Below are 27,786 nucleotides of genomic sequence, written 5' to 3' on the forward strand. Positions count from 1 at the left end.
CATTCCCACAGAATATGCAAGAAAGTTGCCAAAGCACCACAGCCACGCTTACACAGTCCATCCTCAGCAAAGCCCATACGCAGAAGCCTTGGCCCCGTCACGTAAACCCGGTGGAGGATCTTAAGCTGGACGAAGCGAAGGCGAGCCGGGATGGCCACCTCCTTCGGAGAGGCCACCGCGGAAATCCAGTCCTCGTCGTCCAACTCCAGCCCATCGGCAACCCAGGCCTCGCGGAGGCCAGTCAGCAGGCCCGATCGGTCGTTGATCAGTTTTTTATATATAAGGGAGATCGTGCTGTCTGGGACATGGCCATCCAGCACTCTGTCCTCCAGGGGGGAAGACTCCGGAATGGACGCGACATCCGGGAAGACGGAGCCCAGCGCGTGGCGGACTTGTAAGTACCGAAAGTACTCACTGCCTTGCAACTGAAACTCCGTCTGCAGCATCTCGAAAGTTTTGAATCCCCCCCTCGTCCAGAGATCTCCCACTGTGCTGATGCCGATCGTGTCCCACTTCTCGAAGCCCTTCGAGGTCCACAGGGAGCCCAACCTCGCGGACGCATATAGCGGTGACGCCCGGGTCAAACGGTCCTTCCACCCCATAGCTGCGTTAGCCGCGTGCCATACACGCACCATGACACGCGTCGGTCCCGTCAGGCGAGGGTCCGGCGCGCCAGAGTAGAGTGCTCGATTGTAGTCGCCACCGGGCAGGAGCGTCTTGTCCATTTCAAATGCCGGGTTCAGGGCGGGCCCGTAAAGGCCATGATTAATCGCAGCTAGCTGGGAGGCCCAGTAATACCGTTTAATATCCGGGAGGGCAACCCCCCCATCGTACCACGGGAGCGTCAATTTGGCCAAGGCAATACGTGGCCTCCCGTCCCAGAACAGGCGACGCTGCAAACTCTCCACCTCCCGGAAGTAGCGCGCCGGGACCAGGTCCATAGTGTTCTGGAGAGCGTACAGAAAGCGCGGCAACGACATCATCTTAAACAAGGCCGCTCGGCCGAGCGGCGAAAGCGGCAGACGCCGCCAACGCACCACGTCCTCCTTCAAGCGCTGGAGGGGGGGCAGCAAATTCCGCTCGTAGCGGGCCTCCGGGTCCAGAGTAATATATATACCCAGGTACCGAAACCCCTGGGAGGCAATCTGGATCGGACAGTCCCTTGGAAGGACCGGAGCCTCCCCGGCAAGCACATATACACAGGATTTCGCCCAGTTGATGACGAGGCCTGAGTTGCGACCGAATGAGCGCAAGACATCAACTAGGACGAGCAGTGATTTACGCGGGGAGGCGAGATATAGAAGGATATCATCAGCGTAGAGGGACACACGGTCCTCATGCTCGGGGGTCCAGCGGAGACCGCGGATGGAAGGGTGCCACCGCAGCCACTCCGCCAGGGGCTCCAGGGCCAGTGCAAACAGGAGAGGCGACAGGGGGCAACCCTGTCGCGTGCCCCGTCCCAGTGCGAATGGAGCCGAAACTCGTCCATTCACCACCACCTGCGCCAATGGGCCGGAATACAACAACTTGACCCAGCCGATGAAGCCCGGTCCGAAGCCAAACTTCGCCAGCATCGCCCAAATGTATGGCCACTCGAGCGTATCAAACGCCATAGTGGCGTCCAAGGACGCCAAGATGGCCGGCTCCCGCACGAACGGGACACGCGCGAGCACCCCGTGCAAGCGTCGCAGATTAAGGGCCGTGTTACGATGGGGTATGAAGCCGGACTGGTCTTGGTGGACCAAGTCGCCCACCACGCCGACCAGCCGGTTGGCCAGCACCTTGGCGAGGATTTTGGGCTCCGCGTTCAAGAGCGAGATAGGCCTATAGGATGTGACCCGCTCACGGGGTCTCCCCTCCTTGTGGATCACCACGATCGTAGCCAGACGCTGGTCCGGCGGAAGGGAACCCCGCGAGCGGGCCGCCAGGAACATCGCGCGCAGGTGGGGCGCCAGTACATCCGGATAGCAAGGGCAATTTCGTCCGAGGTGGGAGGAGCGTCCAGCGAATCCCTGTCCTCCACCGAAAGGGAGGGCAGCGCGATGTCCCGAAGCAGGGCACGGGAATCCTCCTCCGAGCAGGGAGAGACCGGGGAATACACCTCGCGGAAATAATCCGCGAAGCAGGAGACAATGGCGTCCGGCTCGGTGACACACACCCCATCCATCCTCTCGATCAACGGAACCACACGACTCGCTCTCTCCTTTTTGTCCAACCACGCAATCAATTTACCAGCCTTATCACCCACATCATACAGTCGCCCCTGTTGCTCTCTACTGAGGCCCCTGGCCGCCTCCGTGACGAGGGCCCTATAGGCCGCCTGCTTGAGGTGTAGAACATGCAATGTGGCATCCGTCACCCCGCTCCCCAGGTCACCCTCTAGTTCAGTAATTTCGGCCTCCACCCGGGTTACCTCCTCCCGCTCGCGCCTCCGGGCATGGGAGATAAAGGAGAGGGCCTCCCCCCTGAGAACTACCTTAAAAGCCTCCCAAAGGGAGATAGCCGAAGGGACAGACCCCACATTCTCCTCAAAGTACCGCTGCAAGGATTTGATCAATTCGGCTCGAATAGTGGGGTCGCGCAGGTACCAGGCATTGATTGGGGCTACCCTGCCCTCCCCCCTCGGGAAGACATCAAAGTGCAACAGTAGTGGGGAGTGATCTGAAATACCCCGCGCCAAATGGCGCACCTCTCCCACTCTCCCAGCATAGGCCGCAGGAACAAGGACATAATCAAGCCGCGAGAGGCTACCATGGGCACCCGAGTGGAAGGTGTATTGCAGCTGCGCGGGATGCTTTAGTCGCCAGCAATCCACCAATCCTAGTGTATCTAAAAGGCCGGACAGCCACGCCTGTGCCCGGGGGAGGTCCCTGGGGGGATGACGATCCATAGACCCAGAAGCCACCGCATTGAAGTCCCCCCCAACTACCAGAAGCCCACCCGGGAGGTCAAGGAGGAGGCGCCCCAGGTCCGCAAACATGGTAGATTGCAACCCCGGCGGAACGTACACTGATACAAAAACGACCACTCTGCCCTCCATTCTACCCACCAAGACAGTGTAACGTCCCCTCGCATCATGGCGCACCTCATCAATCTCCAATGGGAGCGAGTTCTTAATCATGATGCCCACCCCCCGCGAGCCCGAGGTGAAGCCCGAATGGGCCACCAAGCGATAGCCTCGCCGATTCATGGCATGAAAGGAATTACCTATAAGGTGTGTCTCCTGCAGGAAGACCACATCTGGTGAAATACGTTTCAGATACTGCAGGACCACACCACGCTTGATCCTATCCCCCAGTCCGTTAACGTTCCATGATAACACAGTCAAATCCCTACCCCCCATCGTACATGGAAGCCATCAGTCGTCCCCCACAGAGCATCTCAAAAACAACAATACAGTAAAGGGTTCGCCTTGCGGTGCAAACAAACACTCCACCCCCGCCCACCCATCCCAACAGAACTCCCCCCTCCCTGCACCCCTGCATGAGCCCAGACAGCCCCCCCAAAGTGCAGTGTGCCTGTCGCCCCATAGATGAAAAACTAACTAGTCCCCCAGAGGAGGAGGGAAAGCCCCCAATGGACCCCGTACGACCTCCATAGGAGGGGAACATACACGATCAGTGAATGGTAACCGGAATGTTGTCCAGAGCAAGGCCTACTATTCACCCCTCAGTTCTGATCCGGCGAGCCCTCCCCGCCAACCGCACCCCCCCCACCCCCCCGGCCCCGATCCCCAGGCAGAGTATCCAACCAGTCCCCAGCCGCCTCGGGACGGTCAAAAAAGTGCGTGCGACCATCCACCTCCACCCTCAGCTTAGCTGGAAAAAGCATTGAGTACTTAAGGTTCAGGTCCCGTAGGCGACGTTTAACTCCGAGAAAACTCAGTCTCTGCTTTTGGACCGTCGGAGTAAAGTCAGGGTAGAAATTCACGTCCATATTATCGAGCTTGACCGGTCCCTGTAGCCTGGAAGTCTGCAGGATAGCGTCTCTGTCCCGAAAGTTAAAAATCCGGGCAATGAGAGGCCGCGGCGGGGCTCCGGCCTTAGGTCTTCCTCCGGGGACCCTGTGAGCACGTTCCACCGCAAAAAGTTTACTCAGCCCCCGGGGCTGGAGACGGGTCAGGATCAGGTCTTCCACAAACAAATCTGCCGCCTCCTCCTCCCGTCCCTCCAGCACCCCGACAATGCGAACGTTGTTCCTCCGGGCCCGACCCTCGGCGTCCTCCAATCGACGGTCCATCAGGGCGCTCGCCTGGCCAAGCCGGTGCACCTCCTTTTGAAGGGCCGCCACATCCGTAGTGAGACTCGAGGTGGTGTGGGCCAGGGAATCGACCCGGTCATTTGTTTTAGACAAGTCGGCCCTCACCAGGCCCACATCCACCAGGGCCGAGTCTATCTTCTGCGCCAGAGTATCAAAGCGCTGGTCCACCGAGGCCTTCATCTCTGCAATGGCGCCCATGACGTCCCGGAGGGTCAGATCCGCGGGCTGAGCAGACACCTCAGTCGGGCCCACGGGGGATGTACGCTGTGCCTCTGGGGATCCCTTCTGGAGAGTGTAGCGGTCCATGCTGTTTGACTGATGTGCCGGGCCACGGCGGGTCGATTTCACCTTTGCCCGGTCGCCATCTTGCTTTGTGGACATGTCGCACTCCCAAAGTCGTGCCAATCTCCTCGAAAGGGCCGATAGACCAGTTCACGGGTTCCGGGGGGGGGGGTGACCACTGGACCGCAGGACAACTCACAGCCGGCGGGTCAGCCGGGCACCGGGACAAGGCCACACCACCGCACCCCGCTCCGCAACCCTATCTCGCTTGAGGGCAAGGAGGGCGCAAAAGTGAAAGTGAAAGCGCGGGGTACGCGAGTCGCCCAGCCCTGCCCGCCGCTGTTGTTCGCTTTGTCCCCGGATCGCCCCACAACTCCAATCCGGGGGGCCGGCGCGGAGAAGGCCGCAATCTTCGATCGGTGCTCCCACCAGTGTCCGGGGTCCGATTCGAAAACGGAAAACGGGTGCCGCCTCAGCTCGGGTACACAGACACAGTCCCCTCATCAAAGACAGGATATAATCAGGATTAATTCAGGAGGTCGCGGAGGTCCTCGGGAGCTTCGCACCTACGCGGCCATCTTGGTTGCGCGCTAGGCTCCTCCTCCACTTGCACCACTATTAAAATGGATTTCAGTGTGGTTGAATGCAGACCTAGAATTAAACCATGAGGTCTTAAGGGACTGCTTAGCACTTGACCGATGGAATTCCATCCCGTGGCTGAATTACATCAAAAAGATAGCGGATTATTTAGGTCGTCCTGAATTGTATTATCAGCCATCCAAAATAGTTAAGGGGGATGCAAAATGGGTAAAACATACATATAGGCTCATCATGGGACTAGAAAGGGAAGACAAAGAATTGTCTAAACCTACTGTAAGAGCTTATCAGCTGTTAATAAATTCTGGGGAGATGGAACTGTATCTGAGAGTGGTCAATAACTCCGGCCATAGATTTTTGCTGACCAGATTCAGATTAAACAAAATGCACCTTCTTATTACAGGCCGCCCAGGGTGGACAAATGCGAAAGACCTAGAGATTTGTCCGTGTGATGGATTTTCCATCATGGACACTACGCACTTTTTGTTCTTTTGCACATATTTTACACCAATAAGGAAAAAGTTCATACTACCATTAATTAAGGATAAAGGCTTTAGACAGGTTAAACCGGCCCTTTTGTACTTGCAATTGTTGTCAAATATTTAGGAAATTTTTAACATTGCAAATTTTCTGACCATAGCTATGAGATTGAGTAAAAAGATAAGTTGGAAGAGAGTAGCCTAGCGGGTTTTTTGGGTTGTTTTACTGATTTGGTCAGATACATTTTTTAGAATGGTTTTTCTACATAATGTTTGTTTTTATATTCTTTTTTAAAAGGAAAATTATTGTATTTTTAGGGGACCTGTTCTTGTTGTCTGTCTACTTTTATGGTTTTTGTAACTGAACCGAATAAAGTATTTCTTGAACTTGAGTAGTGTGCTATACAAGTATCAATTTACAATTTGCATTACTGAAAGTATGAGCTGTTGGCGTTGCATTATTATTTGCATTGCCAATACCTCAAACTCTCAGAAATGAACGACCTATTGCATTGCAAATGCTTGTTTTTAATGCTTGAATGTTCTGAATTGTTCAGAAAAAGACATTTTGCTGGCTAGCACCCGATCACTGACATCCCAAACCGTTTACATGTCATATATATTTAGGTTCCATGGCACTTGCACATGGAGCAAACCTCATTCAAGCTCTCTTCTTGATGCAAATGCCCAGTGTTGATGAGTGCCTGGATACCCTCATAGGTGACATAGTGCTCTACAAATCTTCTGATTGATTGAGCACAGTCCGATACTGGCAAGCAAGGGTCACTAGCAGCTTGGGGAGGCACAGGAAGTGTGATGAGGAACACCAGATGAGGCGACCGCACAATTAAATATAGCACAAGCCTGAAGCTTTGGGAGTTGAGACCAAATGTCGAAAGACCAATCGGAGTGATTGTAGCAGTTGTTGACATTGTGTCTGATAGCAGAGATCCATGGTCGCTGCTGGCAAATGCGGTGTTCTCTACGTCACAGGGTTGGATCCCGACAGGATAGACTCAGTATTTTGTGTTAATGAGGTTGGCCAAAGCGCCATTCCCCAGCTCCTATGGATTGTTCAGGACAGCCTGTCTGTGTGTTTGTGTATATGCACTTTTAAAATAATACTCCTCCTTCCATGCCCGGTATCTAATACTTACTCAATGGAGCCATTTCCCTCCCGGATTCAACTTTCTCCATAGATACGGATGTGTTTTTTTTTTTTCTCTTTTCTTTTCTTTTCTATTTAGATGTACCTCAAATATACCTAAAAGGCGCACAAAAGTTTCCAGTATCCATGTGTGATTGAGTATTTGTTGTTTTTAAAAAAAAGTGAATAGGTGATTTCTGTAAGGAACATTATTAAAAATAAGACCCTGAATTGTGGAAGTGACGGTATTTAGAGCAAGGACACCGAGCATTGTATGGTGTGGCTCCCACTGTAAGCATCTCCAGGGTAGCAACATCCCTCTACACTCCTTCAAGTCTGTTCTGATGCTGGATTCACACATGATCATCAGGCTTCTTGCATCTCGTTTATTTGCCCAGATACGTAGTCTGCAAAGTTCATGTGATGAAGTAGTTACCCAGGGTGAGGAACTGAACCATATTTGCCACCAATCTGCACCAGTGTTTTAGATGAAGTTAGAACAACCTCTTTGCACCTGTTGTAGTGGAAACATGACTGAAATGTTTCTGAAAGCTGCTCCCATGCATTCGACTTGATTAACTATGTAACACTATTTGAACAATCTGAACAGAAATTGCTCTCCTGTTTATTTTTGTCCCCCTTGATTGCTAATGTATTTAATTTGTTTTACAGATTCAGCCTTTGTAAACTTGTGTTGAGGTGAAATATAAAGTATAGTTCTTGCAAGTCTGCTTCCACTGTAGCTTAATTCAGGGTCAATGGGATCTACTTGCAGTGGTCACATCTCTGTTTAGCTTCTTTCTGATTTTCCCGGTAGTCATACCATGGCTCAGTTGAATCTTCACTTCGTCAGATTTCCCTTGATGATAACATAGGCTTTATGATTTGATGCAGACCGAACAAAGGAGTTCTCTAGTCATCAATAATTTCTGCTAGTCTTTGGTCATGCTCTCTATGAGCATGTCTGCTATTGGTCAGTCAAAGAAGGTGAATTGTGGAGTGTATCAGGTAGACGTCAGCAAGACCATAAAACCTAAAACACATTCTGTAGGGAAAGGCAACCCCGCTTGCACTGTTTGTAAATATCTCAATGACTGAAATATGCCAGAAGGGATAGTCAGTTATCCACACTACACAATAGTTTGAGGTTCTCAGCTCGATAGTCCAGCTTTCTGAACACATTTCAAATAAGATAACTTTGCCACTAACTCACATCCTTTCTGTTACTACTTGCTTGATGGTGTGGTCAATGCTCCAAATTAGTTCCTTACCGCTCTCCCTGTCTGCGTTCCACCATGCTTCTCTTTCAGGCAAAGGTTCTAGGAACAGAAGAAAAAGAAGTTAGCTGTTGAGTGGCATTATAAAATAATCTTGGGTTCTTGTTGACCTGTCTCTTGATGCACCCCTAGCCCAGTACGATACTCAAGGGCTGTTCTTATTTATCCAAGGCCCAACAGTTAGATGACATGAAATGGGTCTTCACTAACTAATCTACAGCGCCATTGCTGTAGGCAAATCTGTTTACTGTCTTTGATTTGATGGGTAGTTTGTGTCATGTGGTGCCTGTGGCTATAAATGATTGCAGTCACTCTTGTGTGCGTGCGCGCTTGTTTGCATGTGTGTCATCGATTGCACCCTCTTGTCTCGATAATTTTGGTTCCTTATGTGTGAGGTGTTGCAGGTGATCAAACTAAGTATATATCATGGTGAGTTATAATGAGTCTTTGTTCCACAGATGAAGACCATCGGATTCGAGAGTTCTACCAGTCCAGAGGCTTAGATCGGATTGTCCAGCCCACAGCAGAAGGTATGGACCAATCTGTATTCTCTTACTCTTCCTTTTGTTTAGGTTTTGGCTTACAAATTCCTGAGCGAGGGCAAAGACTACTAGTTTGGTAGCATCATTTAGGTACGAATCATGCCATGGAGCTTTGTCATCCTCCAAATGTCTGCACTAGGGAACCATCAAGCCCATGAAAGTACCAAATCACACAAGGTGCTTTAGTTTCCTGTCTAATCCTGGGCATCTTGCTGATTTCTATCTCCTTTACCAGCTTTTTGACACTTTACCCTATTCCTTCTAAAATTAAAATGTAGATTCCTATCCACCTTCATGCTCCAACTTATTTCTAAATTCACGCCTGAATCGCTGGTATTTTTTGGTTTATTCCCCCCACACGCATTGACTTTGTTTTTACAACAAAATCGTCCCCACCACTTCCAGCTGTCGCTGGTTATAAGTAAAATAAATCATAGCATTGTTTTCACAGACAATAGCAGTAATTCCACAATAAGAACATCTGGGAGAAACATCTCTCATACATTTATAGTAGCAAGCTCAGCCCAAAGTAGTCCTACTATTTACTCCATATCTTGTCATGCTTTTTGGGGCAACCCCTGGCTTCATATACCATTTTTTCTTGCTGGGCACTCCAGTCGACTCCAGAACACCACTGAGACATCAAGGGCAGGCCAAGAGATTTCCATCTACTTGCTATGTCTCTTTTAGCCACTATGTTGGCCAGCCCAAGCAGCTCCTAATCATCCCTCATGCCCTCGTCCCCTCAAAGATACCCAGGAGGAGCGACCTCGGCGAGAGTTCCACCTCCCATCACCTCCGACAGTTCTTCAGTCACTGCAGTCCAGTAGTTCGCAATAACTGGACACGTCCAGATAAAATTATGCAAATCTTCAGGAGCATCGAGACATTGGAAACACGTTGGGCCTGGAAGGAGGCTTGCTTTGTGGAGATGGCTGGGGGTGAGGTAGGCACCGTGAAGGTAGTATGTCTGCACCAGCCTTAGTCTAGATGAAATTGTGCTAGTACAGGGGCAATTTTGGCATCACTGCAATCGTCATTCTCCAGTTGTTCCACCTTTTCCTCCCATCGAGTCCGCAGGTGCGCCAGCTTGTCAGGCGCATTAACAACCAATGTGCAGTAAATCTAGTAAATACCCCCTTTTGATGGCGCACCCAGCAGGAGTGTAGCCTCCAGTGGACTGAATTCAGCGAGTGCCGTGTCTGGGTAAATGTGTTTTCAGTGATTGCACACAGCTGAAGTTACATATGAAATTTGTATATTCGGGGGCCAGACCAAACCTCCCCCAGCAGGGAAATGCCTATGGAATCCCAGTGAGTAAATTCCTCCAGGCCAGCTGTTTCATGTAACCACCTCCTCAAGGGGGGTTTGTTGAGTGAGTTTGGATTCCCAATCAGAGTGTCGTAGTGCAGCGTGCCAGCTGAGAAAGATCATTAGGGTCACGTCTGGTAGGTTCTTAGGGATTTAGGCGCCGTAGGGTATTCCCAGCACAACCTGAAACCCCAGGGAGGTCAATTCCACCCTATATGTTGGGTCTGGCCACCCTCCATTAAGCCAGTCATTTATAAACAGGAACTGAGTTGCTAAGTAGTTGAGGTATAAATTAGCCATGGCCAAACCACCATCATCATCTCTGCCAGATAAAGGACATCGCCTAGCAGTCCATCTTCCTGAACCATTGCTGGGGTGAAAAAGATGTACAAACTTTGGTAGTATCATTTTGTAGAGCGCTATCCTCCCCATCACGGTGAGTGGGAGGGTTTGCCACTTTTTCAGGTCCATCTTCACCTTCCGGATCACTGGGGTAAAATTAAGACTCCATGCTAGCTCAGGATGGAGTGCAACATGGATGCTCAAGTATCGATAGCCCAGATGCTGCCCTGGTATGATGGTCTGCCACTCAACGCATTCAATGGGGGGATGAAACTGGACCATCACTGACTTTGCGTGGTTAACCTGTAGACCGAAGGCCTCTGCATAGAGCTAAAGGAGGCAAAGGCAGCATGGGTCAGCCTCATCATATTTGGATAGGAATAGGAGGAGATTGTCGGCATACAGTGCAATGCGGTCATCATGTCCTGTATCTCATTCACATCGGTGCACATGCGCATCACAACGAATGAGCTGAGCCAGGGGCTCGATGACCAGGGCAGAAAAAAGGAGGGGCAACCCTGCCTAGTCCCCGACAAATGGGGAACGTGTCAGAGACCACACCATTAATCTGCACTTGCGTAGTCAGGTTGGAGTAAAGCAATCTGACATAGACACAGAAATAAGACCCCATACCTGCTTTCTGTAAACCTGAGTCCGGAAAGTCCAGACCACTGTGTCAAATGCTTTCTCAAAATCTATTAATAGGCCCGCATAGGGTGTCGGGAGATGTCGGCAGGCCAGTGCAATGTGGAGGTGTCTAAGGCAGCGCCTCGAGCCCCTAGCTGACATGAAGCCACACTGATCCGGGTGTATGAGAGTCATAAGAGGCGCTTTCAGGCATGTGGCTAGTATTGTAGCAAAAAGCTTAATCTCCTCGTTAATAAGCAAGATGGGTCAGTTTTTCCGCACAGACCGGAGGTTCGACTTCGAAATGACCACGATAGTGGCCTTGTCCAGTTGCTGTGAAAAATGACCATCCTCAGCAGCGTTATTTTAGAGAGCAAGCAAGTGTGGACAAAGGATCTCCCTGTATTTGCTATAAAATTCAGTAGGATATCCGTCTGGGCCAGCTGAATATATATAGCACTGGTAATCTCTTCGACTGTGATGGGCTGATCCAAAGTATGTCTTTCAGTCCTTAACACCCAAGGCAGAATTTCATCTAAAAGGGGGAAGTCTAATGCGGCCTGCAGTCTCAGACCGCTGCGTATAGAAGGTGGTAATAGTCTGCAAATGCTTGGACTATGTCTGAGGTAGAGCACTGGGAGTGGTGGTGGGGGGGGATGTGGGACAGCATCTAATGTTTTCGCTGGGATAACTCGGGCAGCCATTATAACAACGTGACATTCTTGTCATCCCATTCATACTCTCTTGCAATGGAGGCGCGCCACGAGCACGATCAGGCGCATCTCGTCACGGGTGAGCTTGAGCTGTTGGGCGGCGTCCCCCCAAAGGGTCATCAGTAATTTGCGCCTACAGCCATAGGGGATGTGCCTCCAGCTGGAGTTTGTCCCTCTCTTTCCCACTGAGAATACATTTAGCATACTCTCTGACTCTGGCCTTACAGGCCTCCCTTACTGTGCTGGCGGATTTCACTGTTCCTTGACTAGCCTTCCTTGACTAGCCTGGAAATATGCCTTCTGCTAATCAGCTTGAGCCTGAGAGTACGTCTCATCTTTAAGGTTCCATGCATTAAGCTGCCACATAGGGCCCTGGACGGTAGCCCTAGAGCCCAAATGGAGGATCCCTAGAGGCGTAATCAGAGATAAATCTAGGGAGAATCTGTATCTCAGAATTGTGCAGTTGGTGGCAGACAGAAGTATGAAGGTGTATACGAGCTGCTGAAGTATGTGTGTAGTGCCTGGGGTTCCAGTGTGGCCATGTCGCATAAGTCAAAGGTGTTCACCAGTTGGAGAACTAATGGGCCGTTGCACATCTATGCCTAGAGGGGACTCTGGTAGAGTCAGTATCTGAATCGAGGACTGCATTGAAGTCTCCTCCCACCACTGTGGTACTCCTAGTGATTGTCCGGATTAGATTTGTGGGAGTGTCTAGGAAAGACTGTGTTGCCAAGGGAGGGGTCATGTATACATAGTAGATTCAAATTATGGACAAGGTATTGGCCCTGAGCATCAGGGAGAACACGTTTGAGCTCCATGGGGAAGGAGTGGTGAAGGAGACTCCCCACTCCTCAGGAACCCTGTACATATCCAGCATGGTAAGCTCTATCATACCCTGGATGAAGTAAAAAGGGGCAGTCGTTACCCACCAAGTGCGTCTTTTGAAGCCTCAGAATTGCAGTAAGGAAATGATGGGCGTAGCGCAGGACCGTGGAGCGCTTGTTTCGGTCTAGCAATACACTAACGTTCCTTGACAAAATCTGGAAGTCTGTGAAGGTTGGCATGTTAGGAAAATGAGGACAAGAGAGGCGAGTGTCACATGGGGGGCTCTAGGAACCAGGTGGTGGACTGCTGCCAGAAAATGTATTGACGTGATGAACGGATCGTGTACGCTGTTGTGGTGGGACCCAAGACATGAAACTATGTCAAATAACAAAACTCAGTCACAGTAAATTAAAGAAAAACTAACCCACCCGAACGACCCCTCATCCCATATTAGCATCTGTCGCCTTTAAAACTGCAACAAAACCCCATTATACTACAAATTTTAAACGTGGAGTCGTGGACAGAAGAAAAAACACATGATTGGTTAATCTGACTCCCTTCTTGCCAAGTGCTTGGCGACTTCTGGTCAGATAGTAGGGCTCCAAGACCGCTCCATATTGGAGTCATTTGGCTGTAGGAGGGCAAATCTCCCTAGGAGCACTGTGTCCCGGGCAAGTTCAAGAGATTCAGCAGTAGTCTGCAGTGCCTGCACGGAGTCCTTCGGTTGCGACTCAGAGGTGTCGGAGTCCGGAGAGGGTGAACCGGACGCCTCTCGTATGTATTGCTTGCGCAAGCGAGCCCAGAACCTCCGTTTCACTGCAAAGGACTGCTCCAACCAACCCAGACCAGTTATGCCGGGAAGAGCCAGGTCTTTAAAGCCTTGCGAAAGATCATATGATTCTGGAGTCTTCTGATAAAGATCAGGAGGGCATTCCAGAGGTGGGCCGCCTGGTCCTTAAAAGAACGCCCACCAGCTCTGGCTCTTTGAAAACGGGGGGTACAGGCCAATCCCGAGTTGGCAGAGCGAAGGGGGCGATTCGGAGTATACTGGACTAACAGGCCAATGCAACTTTGGTAAAAGATCAGATACCGAGCAGAACTTGGGCCGCGGCATTCTGAATTCGTTGGAGGCGTAAAATATACGCTTTATTGGTGCCCAGAAAAAGGGAGTTGCCATAATCCAACCTGGATAAGATTGTGGCCTGGAGAATAGTTTGGCGGATTTTAGGTTCAAATATCCAAGCAGGGGTTTCAGCCCCCTCAGGAGTCCAAATCAAACCCCAGCAAGAACTGTAGATTGGGTATCAAAAGAAAGATCCCTATCTATCCAGAAGCCCAGATTCTTAATCGCCTTTTTAGGCAGTGGTGCAGGTTTGAGTTTATCCGTCCACCACTGTTCTGACCAGAGAGCACTACCTCTTCCCAGCACAAGAATTTCCGACTTGGCAGCATTAAGCTGCAAGCAATTGGCTGTCATCGCGAACAGATCCTCTTTAAATTTAACAAGGTTGTTTTTACAGTTTTTTTAAAAGGCGATGACTAGCTGGATTTCCTCGGCATAGGATACCAATGACAACCCTCTATTTTTAGCAACCATAGCTAGGGGTTGAACATAGGTGTGAAACAGTGCAGGGCTCACTCTCGAACCCTGTGGGACCGCGTGCTTAATGGCATGCACCTGCGAGTGGTATTGTGGTACAGCAACTTGAAAAGTTCTGCTTTCCAAAAAAGAACGGAACCAGGTCAATGCCAGCCTCCTGACCCCGATATCATGCAGCCTACCTAAGAGGATGTCATGGGAAACCGTGTCAAAAACGGCACTTAGATCCAATAGAATCAAGGCCGCTGAGTTCCCAACATCTAGGCTGCCACGGATATCCTCAATCACAGCCAGCCGTGCCGACTCTGTGCTGTGGCGGGAGCGAAAGCAGTTTTGTGAGGGGTCAAGGATTTTGTTCAGCTCTACAAATTCAGCCAAGACAGTATTTACATAGGATTCAGTAGCTTTGGCTTAAAAAAGGAAGTTGCGAGATAGGACGAAAATTACCAGAGTCCGAGGGCTCTAGCGATGTTTTCTTTAAAATAGGAAAAACTTTTGCATGTTTCCATGTTACAGGCAATGATGCCGAGGACAAAGGTAAATTAATCAGTTCCCTGACCGCTGATAGAACTGACTTGTAGACTAGGCAAAGTTGGTCTGGTCTCAAAGGATCGACTGGGGAGCCTGATTTTATATTATGACCGAGGGATTCCGTCGCAGAGAGCGTAAGTGGAGGGGAAGTGCACAGCGTTAGTTCAGGCGTGACTAACCTGTCCAGCTTGCCGCGGGGAATACGGCAGTACGAGCAGCCATGCACCTTTGAAAGGTGGAGAGATCAGCGAAGGTAGTTCAGGTTTAGTTGGGACCTTGGGCCGTGCAATGGCCTCAGGATCCGTAGTATCCCAGAGTATGCACTCATTTCTAGCAGTACATGCAGTCCTCAGCTTCTATTAGCAGCCCTCAGTGGTGTCATGTGCAACCTGGCACTATTGCGCCGTTATTCATAGGCAGTACGGGTATAGGATTAGCGAAGGTGTCCAGTAGTGCGAATACTGGCATTGAGAGATGAGAATAAGTTGAAGACCAGGTCAGGAATGGTGCCGCAGAGTTAAATCGAGGGGTTCAATCGCTCCCAGGAGCTGTGGTTCAGCTGCAGGTAAGGTGCAGATTGGGTAACCTCGGGCCTGTACACAGTCCAGGCGCGCCCCCGATGGTCAATCAAGAGTCTGCAGCGCCTCTGGGCCAGGAGATAGGGCCTGTGCACGGCCCAGGGATCCTGGAAGCCCAACAGTATACTCCTCTCTACCCGGCGGGGGCCCATCCGGTCACAGGGTTCCACCACAAGCAGTATAAGGCTACCAGAGGCGGCCCAGCGCCCTCCAATTCTTGGCACCCTCCAGAGGATGCCTTACCCCGACGGAAACACCAGGCTGCCCAGCAAGCAAGAGCCTGTCGCACCGAAATGTGAGGCCTTCTCACACTGCCCAACAGATCTTCCTCTTCATTTTACCCGGCAGAGGCCCATCCCATCATAGGGGTCCTCTGGAGGTATTGCGAGGCAGTCATGTGGTGACCCTGTGCCGGTGGTCCTCAAGCACACTGCTGGTCCCTGGAGGCCACCCGGGCCCCGGCAGGAGCACCAGGCAGGCATGCCTCACTTACTCGCTGCTCCTCACACCTGTTGGAGGTGGAGGAGCCATGCTTCAGGTCCCCCCCCTCAAATGCCAGGGATCGTCACTCACTGCAGTGCTGCCTGCAGTTCAGATCTTGCCAGCCGCACTCCGGCAAATATACAGGCATCAGTCTTCAGCAGAGCCCGCTATGTTGAATGCGGACAGAACTCTTGCTTCTCGTGCCTCGCTCAGCGGCCATCCCAAGCCACAAACCGCTGCAGCCACGGCCCCCAGGATGGCGCTGATCACCAGCAGCAGAAGGAGGGCCAGGAGAAGCTTAGTAACGGTGGCCAATGGCAGCGGATGACGGAGGGGTCTGGAGCACTCTGAGTGCGACTGGCAGCTTGACGCTCTTGTGACCCATTTTTATGATGCGTTCAGATTCATGCTGTACCAGGTAATTTTTACACATGAGAGCCACACCACATCGTCTTGTTATATATCTTAATGCTGCTTGAACCAGCTGGCAATTTTTTAATGTACTGTTCATTTTGCTGTTGGACCTTCCATTACATCCTTCTACGACCAGCTCCATCTTTCATGTTATTTATTGAGTTTTCATTTCTTAAACTTCGTTCTCCTCTCAGCCCATCTTTATGAACTTCAGATATTGTACCTTCGTTATGCAGGTTTAAGATGAGCTTTTAAATTCCACCTCAAGATGATGCTTTCCCACACTTCACCTTTCCTGCCCGTGCTCTGCTTTGCCCTTGAATTCAAGATACTCATTGTTTTGATATTTGTATCCAAGTGTGTTTATGCACCAGATTGAATATGCACACAACTTGATTTTTGTAGTCTGCTGCTTTTCTGCTCATCTTGTGTCCTCTTGTTACAAGAGTCTGGTCCTACCAACTATGGCACTGGTCTTCAGTACTGTACACTTTTCCATTTATGTATCCGTTTTACTCCATTCATTTTATAATTAGAAATGACAGTAGAACTTGATGAAGCGCAATATATGATGGAAAGGTCCTCTTCCTGGCACTCCTGGAAGCTGTGCTGACTGACTCCTTCTGTCTCGTGGACCTTGGAGACTAATTCTCTTCTGGACTAAAAGAAAACTCTCCTCTCTGTTGTAGACCCCTGCATATGATCTTGCTCTCCATTGGTTTTCTGGGTTATTCTGCTTGTCTCCTATAGACCCATGAATAATAAGGATCTTTCTCTTCAACGGATTTCTGAGTTATTCAACTTGTCTCCTCTTAACCCATGGATAGATAGGATCTCGCTCTCCGTAGGTTTTCTGGGCTAGTGGACTTGTCTCCAGTTGACCCGAGGTTAGGATTTTGCTCTCGATTGGTTTTCTGGGTTATTCGACTTGTCTCCTGTTAACCCATGGATACATAGGATCTTGCTCACAGTGGTTTCTGTGTTATTCTATTTGTCTCCTGTTGACTCATGGATAGATAGGATCTCGCTCTCCATTGGTTTTCTGGTTTATTGGACTTCCTGTTGACTCATGGATAGATAGGATCTCACTCTCAATTGGTTTTCTCGTTTATTGGACTTGTCTCCAGTTGACCCGAGGTTAGGATTTTGCTCTCCATTGGTTTTCTGGGTTATTGGACTTCCTGTTGACTCATGGATAGATAGGATCTCACTCTCAATTGGTTTTCTCGTTTATTGGACTTGTCTCCAGTTGACCCGAGGTTAGGATCTTGCTCTCCGTTGGTCTTCTGGGTTAGTGGACTTGTCTCCAGTTGACCCGAGGTTACGATTTTGCTCTCGATTGGTTTTCTGGGTTATTCGACTTGTCTCCTGTTAATCCATGGATACATAGGATCCCGCTCTCCGTAGGCTTTCTGGTTTATTGGACTTGTCTCCAGTTGACCCGAGGTTAGGATCTTGCTCTCCAGTGGTCTCTGTGTTATTCTATTTGTCTCCTGTTGACCCATAGATAGGATCTTGCTCTTCAATGGTTTTCTGAGTTATTCAACTTGTCCTATTGACCCACGGATAGATAGGATCTTCCTCTTGAATGGCTTTCTGTGGTATTCTGCTTGTCTCCTGTCGACCCATTGATGGGATCTTTCTCTCCATTGGTTTACTGTGTTTTTAGGTCTCAGCCTGACGTCAGCAGCGCATGCGCTGCTCTCGGCTTACGAGGCTTCTTGGAATCAATATGATTTCAGAAGCCTCGTCCCAGCTCTGCCTTCAGCTTTCATTGGTGCGCATCGTTTGGCGTCACGAATTATGCCAAAGGCAGCACAATGATTCCACTGAAGGCATGCCAATCATTCCTTGTTGCCACCCTGTCTCCTTTTAGGCACGCCCGCCAGGATTGGATCGTTTACGGGCGGATTTACACTCTTTCCTTTAAAGGACTCAAAGCACTATTTATTTCTCATTTGCAGCGCCGTCCACACGCTTGTAATGGCCGCTGACAGCCTCTCCTGCTTCAGCCCCCCACCCTCTCAAAATTTGGAATTCTGCTGCATCATCAACGCACCTTATCTCTCTGGTGTTTAGCTTTTTAAAGCAATCTATTCATGCATTCATTTGCGCATTATGATGAGCTGAAGAGTATATTTTGTGTGAGGCTGGGTTGGACTTTGACTTGCTTTCGGAGTTATGGACACTTTCGCTATGGGTTGTCATCGCCTGTCTCTTTGGTGGAATACTGTGTGGCATGGGTACAGTACATTAGCTTTAATATCTGGGTGGCATGAGTTGGTACCATTGCCTCGGTTTAATATGTGGGTGCCATGGATATTATACATTTGGCTTACATTTATTACATATTACTCTAGAAGGATTGGCCTTAATAATAAATGAATGCCATAGCTGTACGTGCTGCTCTTCTATATATGTTTATTATGTGAACAACACACTAAGGTTGCAAGTTTTTGTTTTTTTAAACCTAGAATAATTCAGCAGCTATAGATATGACTCTTTCAATAAACTGCATAATTTAGGCGGCACTCCAGATTTGGCATGACGAGGGTGTATAAATCTCGCAGCTGCAGACGTTACTCTTCCAAAGTTTGCACAATGTATGCGGCGCCTAATGTTTGTTTTTAGAAATAGAAGACTCTCGTAGCTGTAGACGTCACACTTTCGACGATCTGCATAAGGTATTCAGCATCTGACATTGAGCCCTGTGTTTTAAAACTAGTAGAATCCTGTAGCTGGACATGTTACGCCTTTGACTTTTTGCATCATTTGTGAATCCTCATTTTAGGCACTTTACGTAATTTAGAAAGCCAAATTATTGGGGCCCTCTAAATGGGCGAAATGTGTTTTAAAAACAGAATGCTCCTGTAGCTGGACATGATGTTCGGTTCAAGATTTGCATAATTTAGAGCACTCTGGGATTGCCACCTCGTGGTTGTAAAAACGGAAGTATCCTGTTGCTGCAGACGTTCATCCTTCATGATATTCATAATTTAATGGCATCATAAGCTTGTGAGGTGCGGTGTAAAACCCAGAAGAGTATTGTAGCTGGAGATGTGACTCTTTCTAAGGTTTACGCACTGAATGCCGCACTCTGGGCTTTGTCAGCACGTGGTTTCAAAAGCAGAGCTCTCCCGAAGCTGGGCATGTTGCGCTTTCAAAGATTTGTATCATATATGTGCCACGCGTGGATCTGATAATAGGATAAAGTAGTTGTCGGCGCTACTAAAAGATATGCACAACGCATGCTTGCAACACTTTGTCTGCAAGCCGTCTTTTTAAAAAGTAAAGGACTCCTGTAGCTGGAGAAGTTGCTTTTTGAACTATGTGCATAAGCTTGCCAGTATGTGGTTTGTAACATAGAACAGTCTTATAGCTGTAGATATTACTCTTTCAAATATCTGCATAATTTATTCGGCACTCTAAAGTTGTCAGCGTGTGGTTGTCCTTGTATGTTATTTTCGAGGTTGGGCTGCTTACATAGGAATACCTTCGATCACGGGGATGAAGACAACTTTCCGATTTATTTTCAGTTTATTTGCTGCTGATGTAAAAGAATATAACAAACGCATCCAAGGAGAAAACAATTACTTAAGAAAAGCGTGTCTTCTTACCAGTGTTCGTGAAAGCAAAGTAGGCGTTTGCCAAAGTCAAACTCACTCGCTCCTACTCTCTACCACTCACTCTCTACCGCGCTCTCTCTACCGCGCTCTCTCTACCGCGCTCTCTCTACCGCGCTCTCTCTACCGCGCTCTCTCTACCGCGCTCTCTCTACCGCGCTCTCTCTACCGCGCTCTCTCTACCGCGCTCTCTCTACCGCGCTCTCTCTACCGCGCTCTCTCTACCGCGCTCTCTCTACCGCGCTCTCTCTACCGCGCTCTCTCTACCGCGCTCTCTCTACCGCGCTCTCTCTACCGCGCTCTCTCTACCGCGCTCTCTCTACCGCGCTCTCTCTACCGCGCTCTCTCTACCGCGCTCTCTCTACCGCGCTCTCTCTACCGCTCTCTCTACCACGCTCTCTCTACCACGCTCTCTCTACCACGCTCTCTCTACCACGCTCTCTCTACCACGCTCTCTCTACCACGCTCTACAACTCACTCTTCAACTCACACTCTAATACACTCTACATCTCTACATTTCTACTTCTCTACGCGCACACATATCCACATATATATGTATGTATATGCATTTGCATTGATATATGTGTGTGTGTGTGTGTGTGTGTATATATATCTGCATATCTATATAAATGCATGCATACATATACATCTATGCATGTTATGTTCATGAAAGTTTGAAAAACCCTAATAAAAGCAAAGCTAAAAAGCCACCTAATTACAAACAGAATTGCTTTAATTTAAATGAGGGCGAGACCTATTGCATTTTCAATGCTTGTTCTACTTGTCCTCCGTTGACCCATGGATAGGATTTTGCTCTCCATTGGTTTTCCGGGTTATTCTGCTTGCCTCCTGTTGACCTATGGATAAATAGTACCGTGTTCTCCAGTGTTTTTTTGGGTTATTCGACTTGTCTCTTTTGGGGGTAGTCTGTGTTTTTGTTGTGGGACCGTCCATGCCGGTTTCTGCTGGAATAACTTACCTCTACTAGGTGATAGTTCTTAGCTGTTCTCATAAGATGCTATTTGATTGATCGAGGCATATGAGCTGTAGATCATATGCTGTGCATAAATCGCCATCTAGTGTTGGGTCTGGATATTTGCACTTTGTTTTCCTTCAAAGAAGTCTTTCCAGTCACGAGGTAGGTGACTCCTCCTTTCGGTGATAGTGCGCATGGGCATCGACTCCATTGTTCAATTTTTTTTTTTCCGCCATCGGGTACAGATGTGAATTGTTGTTCTACGGGTCCCCTTCGGCGCGCAGTCCACTACCCTTGACGGTATTGTTTATCGATCGCATTTTCTTTTCTTCGTGTCTCGTCTACACTCGAAAGCCTCCGATTGGAAGATTCGTGGAAGGCCATTAGGCCTACCCGGGCCGGGGTCGATAGCAATCGATGGAACGGACTCCATTCAAGTTCTGTCCTGGGTGTCTCGCTAACTTTCCGTGCACCGACCTGCGCGAAGTGTGCAACCTTTGCCTATCCCCAGAACACGACGAGAAAGACTGTGACGCGTATCAGTCGTTTCGATCAAAAAAGACGCTCCGTGACCCTTGTGCTCGACGTCACGAAATGCACCAACAAAGCGGCTCCGCACCGGATCTTCTTGGGGACGACTCATGAACATGAAGAATCCCATGCGCAGGAAGCCGAATGCAAGGAGCACATCTGTGTCTGAAGCCGACTTCGATGCCGAAGACCTCACACTGAGATTATGAGTATAGAGACTTCCTTCCCCTCCCATCTCCTCCATAAAAAGGCTCCCGTCCCTCCTCTGCCTTCGGGCCAAGGTCGGCACCGAGGAAAAAGTTTTGCTCGCCCCACCTTCGGGCTCTGCGCTAAGACACACACAGCCTTCCAACTCGGGTTCTACCTGTCCTGACGCCGGTGCCGACCCGAAACCTTCGGCGTCGAAATTGAAACACGTTCCGGTGTCACTGTCCGCATTAACTAAGGCTAAATCTTCGTAGCCGAAAACTTTGTAGCCTAAACTTTCGACGCCAAAACAGACATCTAAAGAAAGCAGTTCAACAAAAGAGCCTCGGACCGACGTTCCACCTTCGGATACAAAACAAAAGGAAATTGTGATTAATCCACAAACTGGACATTTTCTTGCCAAACTACCTGAGAAAAGGAAAATGAGATTATAAGATTAGCACATTCCTCTTAAAAGGAAAAATGTGGGTACTAGCCCTTCTCCACCTTATATTCCACCTTCTTCACCCATTGATCCAAATTGCTCATCACCCCCGCACATTCAACAAAACCACCATCACCTGACCCACAGGATACAGGGGCTGGGGATGCAGATGACTATGCACCACAAGATACTGACCCATGGTATCATTATGACACTGACCCTCAACCAGATAATGGCCCAGACTTGTATCCATCTAGACCTTCTCTTCCAGATGATAATATATGATATATTGAGCTCCTTAACAGAGCTGCACAGTATCGTGGGATAGAGGTACACAAAGAGGCTTCAGAGGATGACTTTTTGTTTGAAACCCTAAGTTCATCTCTGAGGGCTACCCAAACATTACCAATGCAGAAAGTTCTGCTTAAACATGCGCTGATGACATCTTTAAAGACCCTGTAAGAGCTTGAATCATTACTCCCAGGGTAGACAAAAGTACAAATCTGCGCCTACTGACTATGTATAGTCAGTTGTGTGAGAAAGTGGCTCTGTATATACTGTTCCCAAATAGGTACAGGGTGTACAGAGTCCACAGTCCCCAGAGGTTTGGCAGAGGTTGAAGTTAGATATAACCTTACTCTCTAAAGTGGTAGCTTGGTCGAGCAGTAAGGCAGTATCAGAGGACAGTGTAAAGCATTTGTTGCACACACTCAGTCAGCAAATGGTCTCACACACTCAAGAACTGAACTCTAGGCCAATGGTTTATATAAAAAAATATATGGTTGTTTTATTTTAGAACCAACAATAGGTATCAAAATCTACTTTCTCAGGATGAGATGCTTTAGTTAAATACTTTTGTAATATGCAATTGACTTTTGTAGGTAATAGTTACAGGTTGTTGCAATAGGCAACACAATTCCAAACACAATAATACATTGAGCTCAATGGGAACTTTAAGTTATATGCAATTAATTACTTTCAGGATTACTTTTCTAACTCCAGGACTGGATCCTAGATTCAGTCCTGGGACAGTTCTTGGAAACAAGTGAGTAAATTCGGTTAAATTACTGTTGTGATTTTTAAGCAATATTTTGCTATTTTAAAAGTTGACACTTAAAAAAGTTTCTGATCAAATCACCAATGTTATCCTATGGAAGGAAATTCACTTCGCAGGTAAGTGGGGTTATGGGTACTTTTTCTAGGTCAGTGATGGATCCTGGATCCAGCACTAAGGTACCACCTGTAAGCAGTTGAGAAACTGCGTTTAAGTTGTACAGGCGATTTTTAAGGAATATTTATAAGTTTGTAAAATCGACAGAAGAAATTTCATAGAAAAACAGTCAATGGTTCCCTATGGAAGAAAATTCAAGTTATGGAGAAAGTATGTGTCTCCCAGGGTCAGGTTGGTACAGTTGTTACACCCTCAGCGGCACTGGGGCGGCCGGGTGCAGAGTGAATTAGGCCCAATGTTATCCTATGGGAGGAAGGGGGGGGCCTTGGTTGGTGGCTGCTGACTAGCAGGCCACGCGGCTGTGGGAGCTTGGCTCCTGGTCACTTGCTCAGGGCAAATGGTGAAGTAGGTAGGAGTAGAACTTGCACTGCCAGGGCCACTCGGGCGGCTGGGTGCAGGGTGGTTTTGAGCCTTCGGGCGCTCAATGGATTTCAATGGAAAAGCTCAAGGACGAACAAAGGCTGCAAGCTCGGGGACGAAGATTCTTCGGGTGTCACCACCCCTTTGAGAGGTAAGTTGGGTAGTTGGAGGATAGGTAGGTACCCAGGAGTCGGGCACAGGGGGCCTCAGGGCGCCGGGTGCACGGGTGCCTTTTGATGTCGGGAAATCTTATCCTCTGTTGATCGCGGTTGGGGGGGGTCCCTGGTTCTGAGGCTGCAGGCGTCGTCTGGAGCATCGAGGTGGGTCCTTGGGTGCCGGATTCGGGGTCAGTCGCTGGGGGGACGTCCTCGGGGTCATTGTCCACTCCGGCACAGGCCAGGCTTGGCGGGTGCAGAGTGTGCAGGGTTCGCGGTTCCGGGCTGATGCCAGGGGTTAGAAACTTGCTTTGAGCAGAGCCACTGCTCATGGGAGTCCCAGATGCTTAGAGTCACAAGGTAGCCAGGTCCTCCAGGGTTTGTGAGGTTGCTGGCCACAGGGGGTGCCGGGATTTAGCAGGAGCAAGTTCGAGGGTCGAGGGCCAGTAGGGCTGGAGCCAAAGCAGTTGGTGTCTTCCTCTTCTTAGCAGCTGCACGAAGGTCTTCTTTCTTCTTGTTTTTCTATGCCTTTTCGGAATCTGGAATCTGAGGAAGGAAGGTTCAGGGTGCCCCTAAATACTAGATTTAGGGGCGTTACAGGTAGGTAAAGGGCAGGGACCAATGGCTCCCTGCCCTGGGGTGGGTACACCCCCCTATCCTGCCACTCTCCTGTGGGAGGGGGCTGTAGCCTAGTCCTGATTGGGCAGGGCTTCCCATCTTCAAGATGGCGAGAGCCCGGAGATGTGCTTCACCTCGCCTCCCCCACCTGAGGGGTGGGTAGGCAGAGGCTGGCACATCCCCTGTCCTTACTTGGGGTTTCCGGCCAGTCTTCCCGCCAGAGTTGGGGTCAGAACCGGTGGGGGCCAGTTGCTGGGTACAGCAAGCGGCCTGGAGAAGCTCACAAAGGCGGCATGCCTTTGAAGCTTCCCCCTGCCAATCCTGGGGGAGGAGACCCAGCACCTCGCCCAAGATGTGCATTGTTGCAGGCCCAGGAGAGCGGGGGCTCTCCACCCAGGGGTCCAGCAACATGTCTGCTGTATGGCAGCCTAGGCAGACTCTCAGACAAGACATGGATTGTAGTTTAGGTTTCAGGGGGCATCTCTAAGATGCCCTCTGTAGTGCTTTGTACATTAAATCCCACGCTGGCATCCGTGCAGGTTTAATGTGCTGAGACGTTTGATACCAAACTTCTCAGTCTTCAGTGTTGCCATTATGGTGCTGTGGAGTTCGTGTTTGATATACTCTTAAATGGCAGCACTACACTTACAGTGCCCAGGAATGGTCCTGGGTACTGTAGGGGCACAGGGCTCATGCTCCTGTGCCCACACCACTGGCATAGGGCACCCAGCTAGAGGGGTGGCTGATGTATGCCAGGGCAGTGTAGGTTGTGGGCATGGCACACAGGGATATGGGCCATGTCGACTCTTTGTTTTGTCTTGTACCCAGACACTGAGCCTGCAAGGGCAGGGTGTTTGTGTTAGGGTACAGAACCACTAAGGGTGGCACAATAAGTGCTGCAGCCCTTAGAGGCCTTCCCTGGTCACAAGGCCCTGGGTACCGAGGGTACCATTTACCAGGGGCTGACATGTGGCCAGGGTTTCCCAATTTGGGTTTTAGGTTTTTAGGGAAGGAACATAGGCCCTGGGCCCCTGATTGGCAGGAGTCCAGGGCACACGCAGCCAAAGTACATTCAGCAAAAAGTGGGGGCATACTATGCAAGAAAGATGGCACTTTATCACAAGTTACCCTTGGACTCTCTAGTTTCGAACGCTCGCAAGAGAGCTAATTCAGAAACCACAGGTGAAGCCCTTCCTCCTGATAAAGAGTCCAAATTAATTGATGCTTCAGGTAAAAAGGTAGCATCACAAGCAGCTAGTCATTGGCGCATTGCCAAGGCTCAAGCACTATTAGCGAGCTATGACCAAGCTCATTATGATGAGCTCGAGAAGCTCATGGAATTTCTTCCTGATGAGCATAAGTCTAGAGCTAGTGACCTTATTCAAGAGGGTGAACTAATAACTAAAACCGCGATCAGATGTGCACTAGATGCAGCAAACACAGCAGCCCGGGCAGTAAATACTAGCGTACTGCTTTGTAGGCATGCGTGGTTAAGAATTTCAGGATTTGAACCTGAGGTGCAAGCCTCTATTCTTAACTAACCATTTGACAAAAAACACCTCTTTGGTCCAGCTGTTGATAACATCACTGGAAAAAATGAAAAAGCATACTGAGGTTGCATATTCCATGGGGGCCTTACAATCACCTTCCGACAGAGGGTCCTTTCGTCGCTCGTTCTACAGGGGTGGCTCCAAAAATATATCTGCAGAAAACACCTCCTCCTCTTACAAAGGCAACAATCAATCGCCCTCTCCAAGAGGTTACTTTAGAAGTGGATATGGAGGAAACAAAGGGAAGAGGCAGAGGTAATTCAACACGCACTTCCCCTGCAAACACCAATCCGTGACTTCCTTTCCATACCTCCTCATCATTCCACTCCTGTCGGGGGACGACTTTCACAGTTTCTACCTATTTGGAATAAGATTACGTCAGACAAATGGGTTCTACAAATTATCCAATCTGGTTATTGCCTGGAGCTTACAAACACTCCACCAAATATTCCTCCAAGGTCGCACCTCATGTCGCAAGAACATCTTACCCTTCTAAAGCAAGAGATTCTTTCTCTCTTTGTTGCAGAAAGGTGCAATAGAACTGGTCCCTTTACAATACCAAGAAACAGGAGTGTACTCCCTCCACTTTCTAATTCCCAAAAAGGCCGGCTCTCTCAGGCCTATATTAGACCTCAGAGAACTAAAGCTGTACATTCAGTTGGACCATTTTCATAAGGTAACACTCCAACAAGTGCTTCCGCTCCTTCAACAAGGCAACTTTCTCTACACTCTGGATTTAAGGGACGCCTGCTTTCATATTCCAATACATCCTGCACACCGCAAATACCTCAGGTTTGTGGTAGCAGGCCAGCATGATCAATTCAAGGTGCTCCCATTCGGAGTAACAGCACCCAGGGTTTTGACAAAATGCTTAGCAGTGGTCGCAGCCCATCTATGAAGACAACACATTCACGTCTTCCCATACTTAGATGACGGGCTCAAAAAGGCCAGCTTGCACAACAGCTGTCTACGCCACACACAAAAAACTGTGCAATTGCTCCATGAGCTGGGATTCACAGTAAATCTGTCCAAATCCTATCTCCAACCGTCCAACACTCAAGCATATCTAGGATCCACTATAGACACACAAAAAGCTCTAGCATACCCAACAGCGGCCAGGGTCCGGAATATACAAGTACTGCTGTCTCCGTTTCAGCCTCAACACTCTTTAGCAGCTTGTGTGTTCATGCAGTTACTGGGAATGATGGCGTCTTGCATTCTAATAATCCCTTACGCAAGACTTCAAATGCGTCCCCTACAGGAATGCTTAGCAAGTCAGTAGAACCAGGCTCCGGGTCTGTTATCAGATCTAGTGTTGGTAGACGGCCCAACCCATCGCGCTCTGCAGTGGTGGAACACACACAACCTTTTAAAAGGGCGGCCCATCAGCGACCCGGTTCCAGAGATAGTACTAACAGCAGACGCATCACTGACGAGTTGGGGAGCACATCTCCAAACCCACACTATTCAGGGCATATGGAGATTGCAGCAGAAACCACTTCATATAAATCACCTCGAGCTGCTAGCAATAATTTCTGGCACTGAAAGTGTTTCTAGTTCATCTAGTCCGCAAGACTGTCTTGATTCGTACAGACAACATGACAGCGATGTATTGCATACAAAAACGGTGGGACACACTCTCAGCTAGCACAGACCATCTGGAAATGGGCCATACATCACAAAATGCATCTCCTAGCGGAACACCTTCCAGGAGTAAACAATCAGATGACAGATCTGCCCAGTCGTCAGACACAACTAATCCACGAATGGTAACTACACCCTCAAGTTCTCCTCTCATTCTTTCAAACGTGGGGCTTCCCAGACATAGAACTGTTCGCCACACACCGAAACGCAAAATGCCCAAACTTCGCATCCAGGTATCCACACCCATTGTCCTAAGGCAATGCTCTATGGATGAATTGGTCAGGGATATTTGCTTACGCTTTCCCGCCTCTCCTACTCATTCCATTAGTGGTTCGGAAACTCAAACAAACATCCCTGACACTAATCCTAGTTGCTCCCACGTGGGCACGTCAACCCTGGTTCACAACCTTTTTGGAACTGTCACTAGTTCTTCATTAAAAACCACGCCTTACACCCAAT

The 27,786-nt window shown here is 49.2% G+C and overlaps 1 protein-coding gene across 2 annotated transcripts in view; it reads left to right on the forward strand.

The window, feature by feature from the left end:
• The window catches only part of PCGF1 (polycomb group ring finger 1), a 250,912-nt gene that overhangs the window by 83,224 nt on the left and 139,902 nt on the right, over nucleotides 1-27,786 (forward strand). For both annotated transcript variants that reach the window (XM_085642901.1, XM_085642902.1), the window contains exon 4: nucleotides 8,501-8,572. In XM_085642901.1, the coding sequence (XP_085499027.1) occupies nucleotides 8,501-8,572 (72 nt within the window). The remainder of the gene's footprint in view (nucleotides 1-8,500; nucleotides 8,573-27,786) is intronic.

The sequence above is a fragment of the Triturus cristatus genome, chromosome 2_2, assembly GCF_964204655.1.
Source record: "Triturus cristatus chromosome 2_2, aTriCri1.1, whole genome shotgun sequence".
Taxonomy (NCBI): Eukaryota; Metazoa; Chordata; class Amphibia; order Caudata; family Salamandridae; genus Triturus; species Triturus cristatus.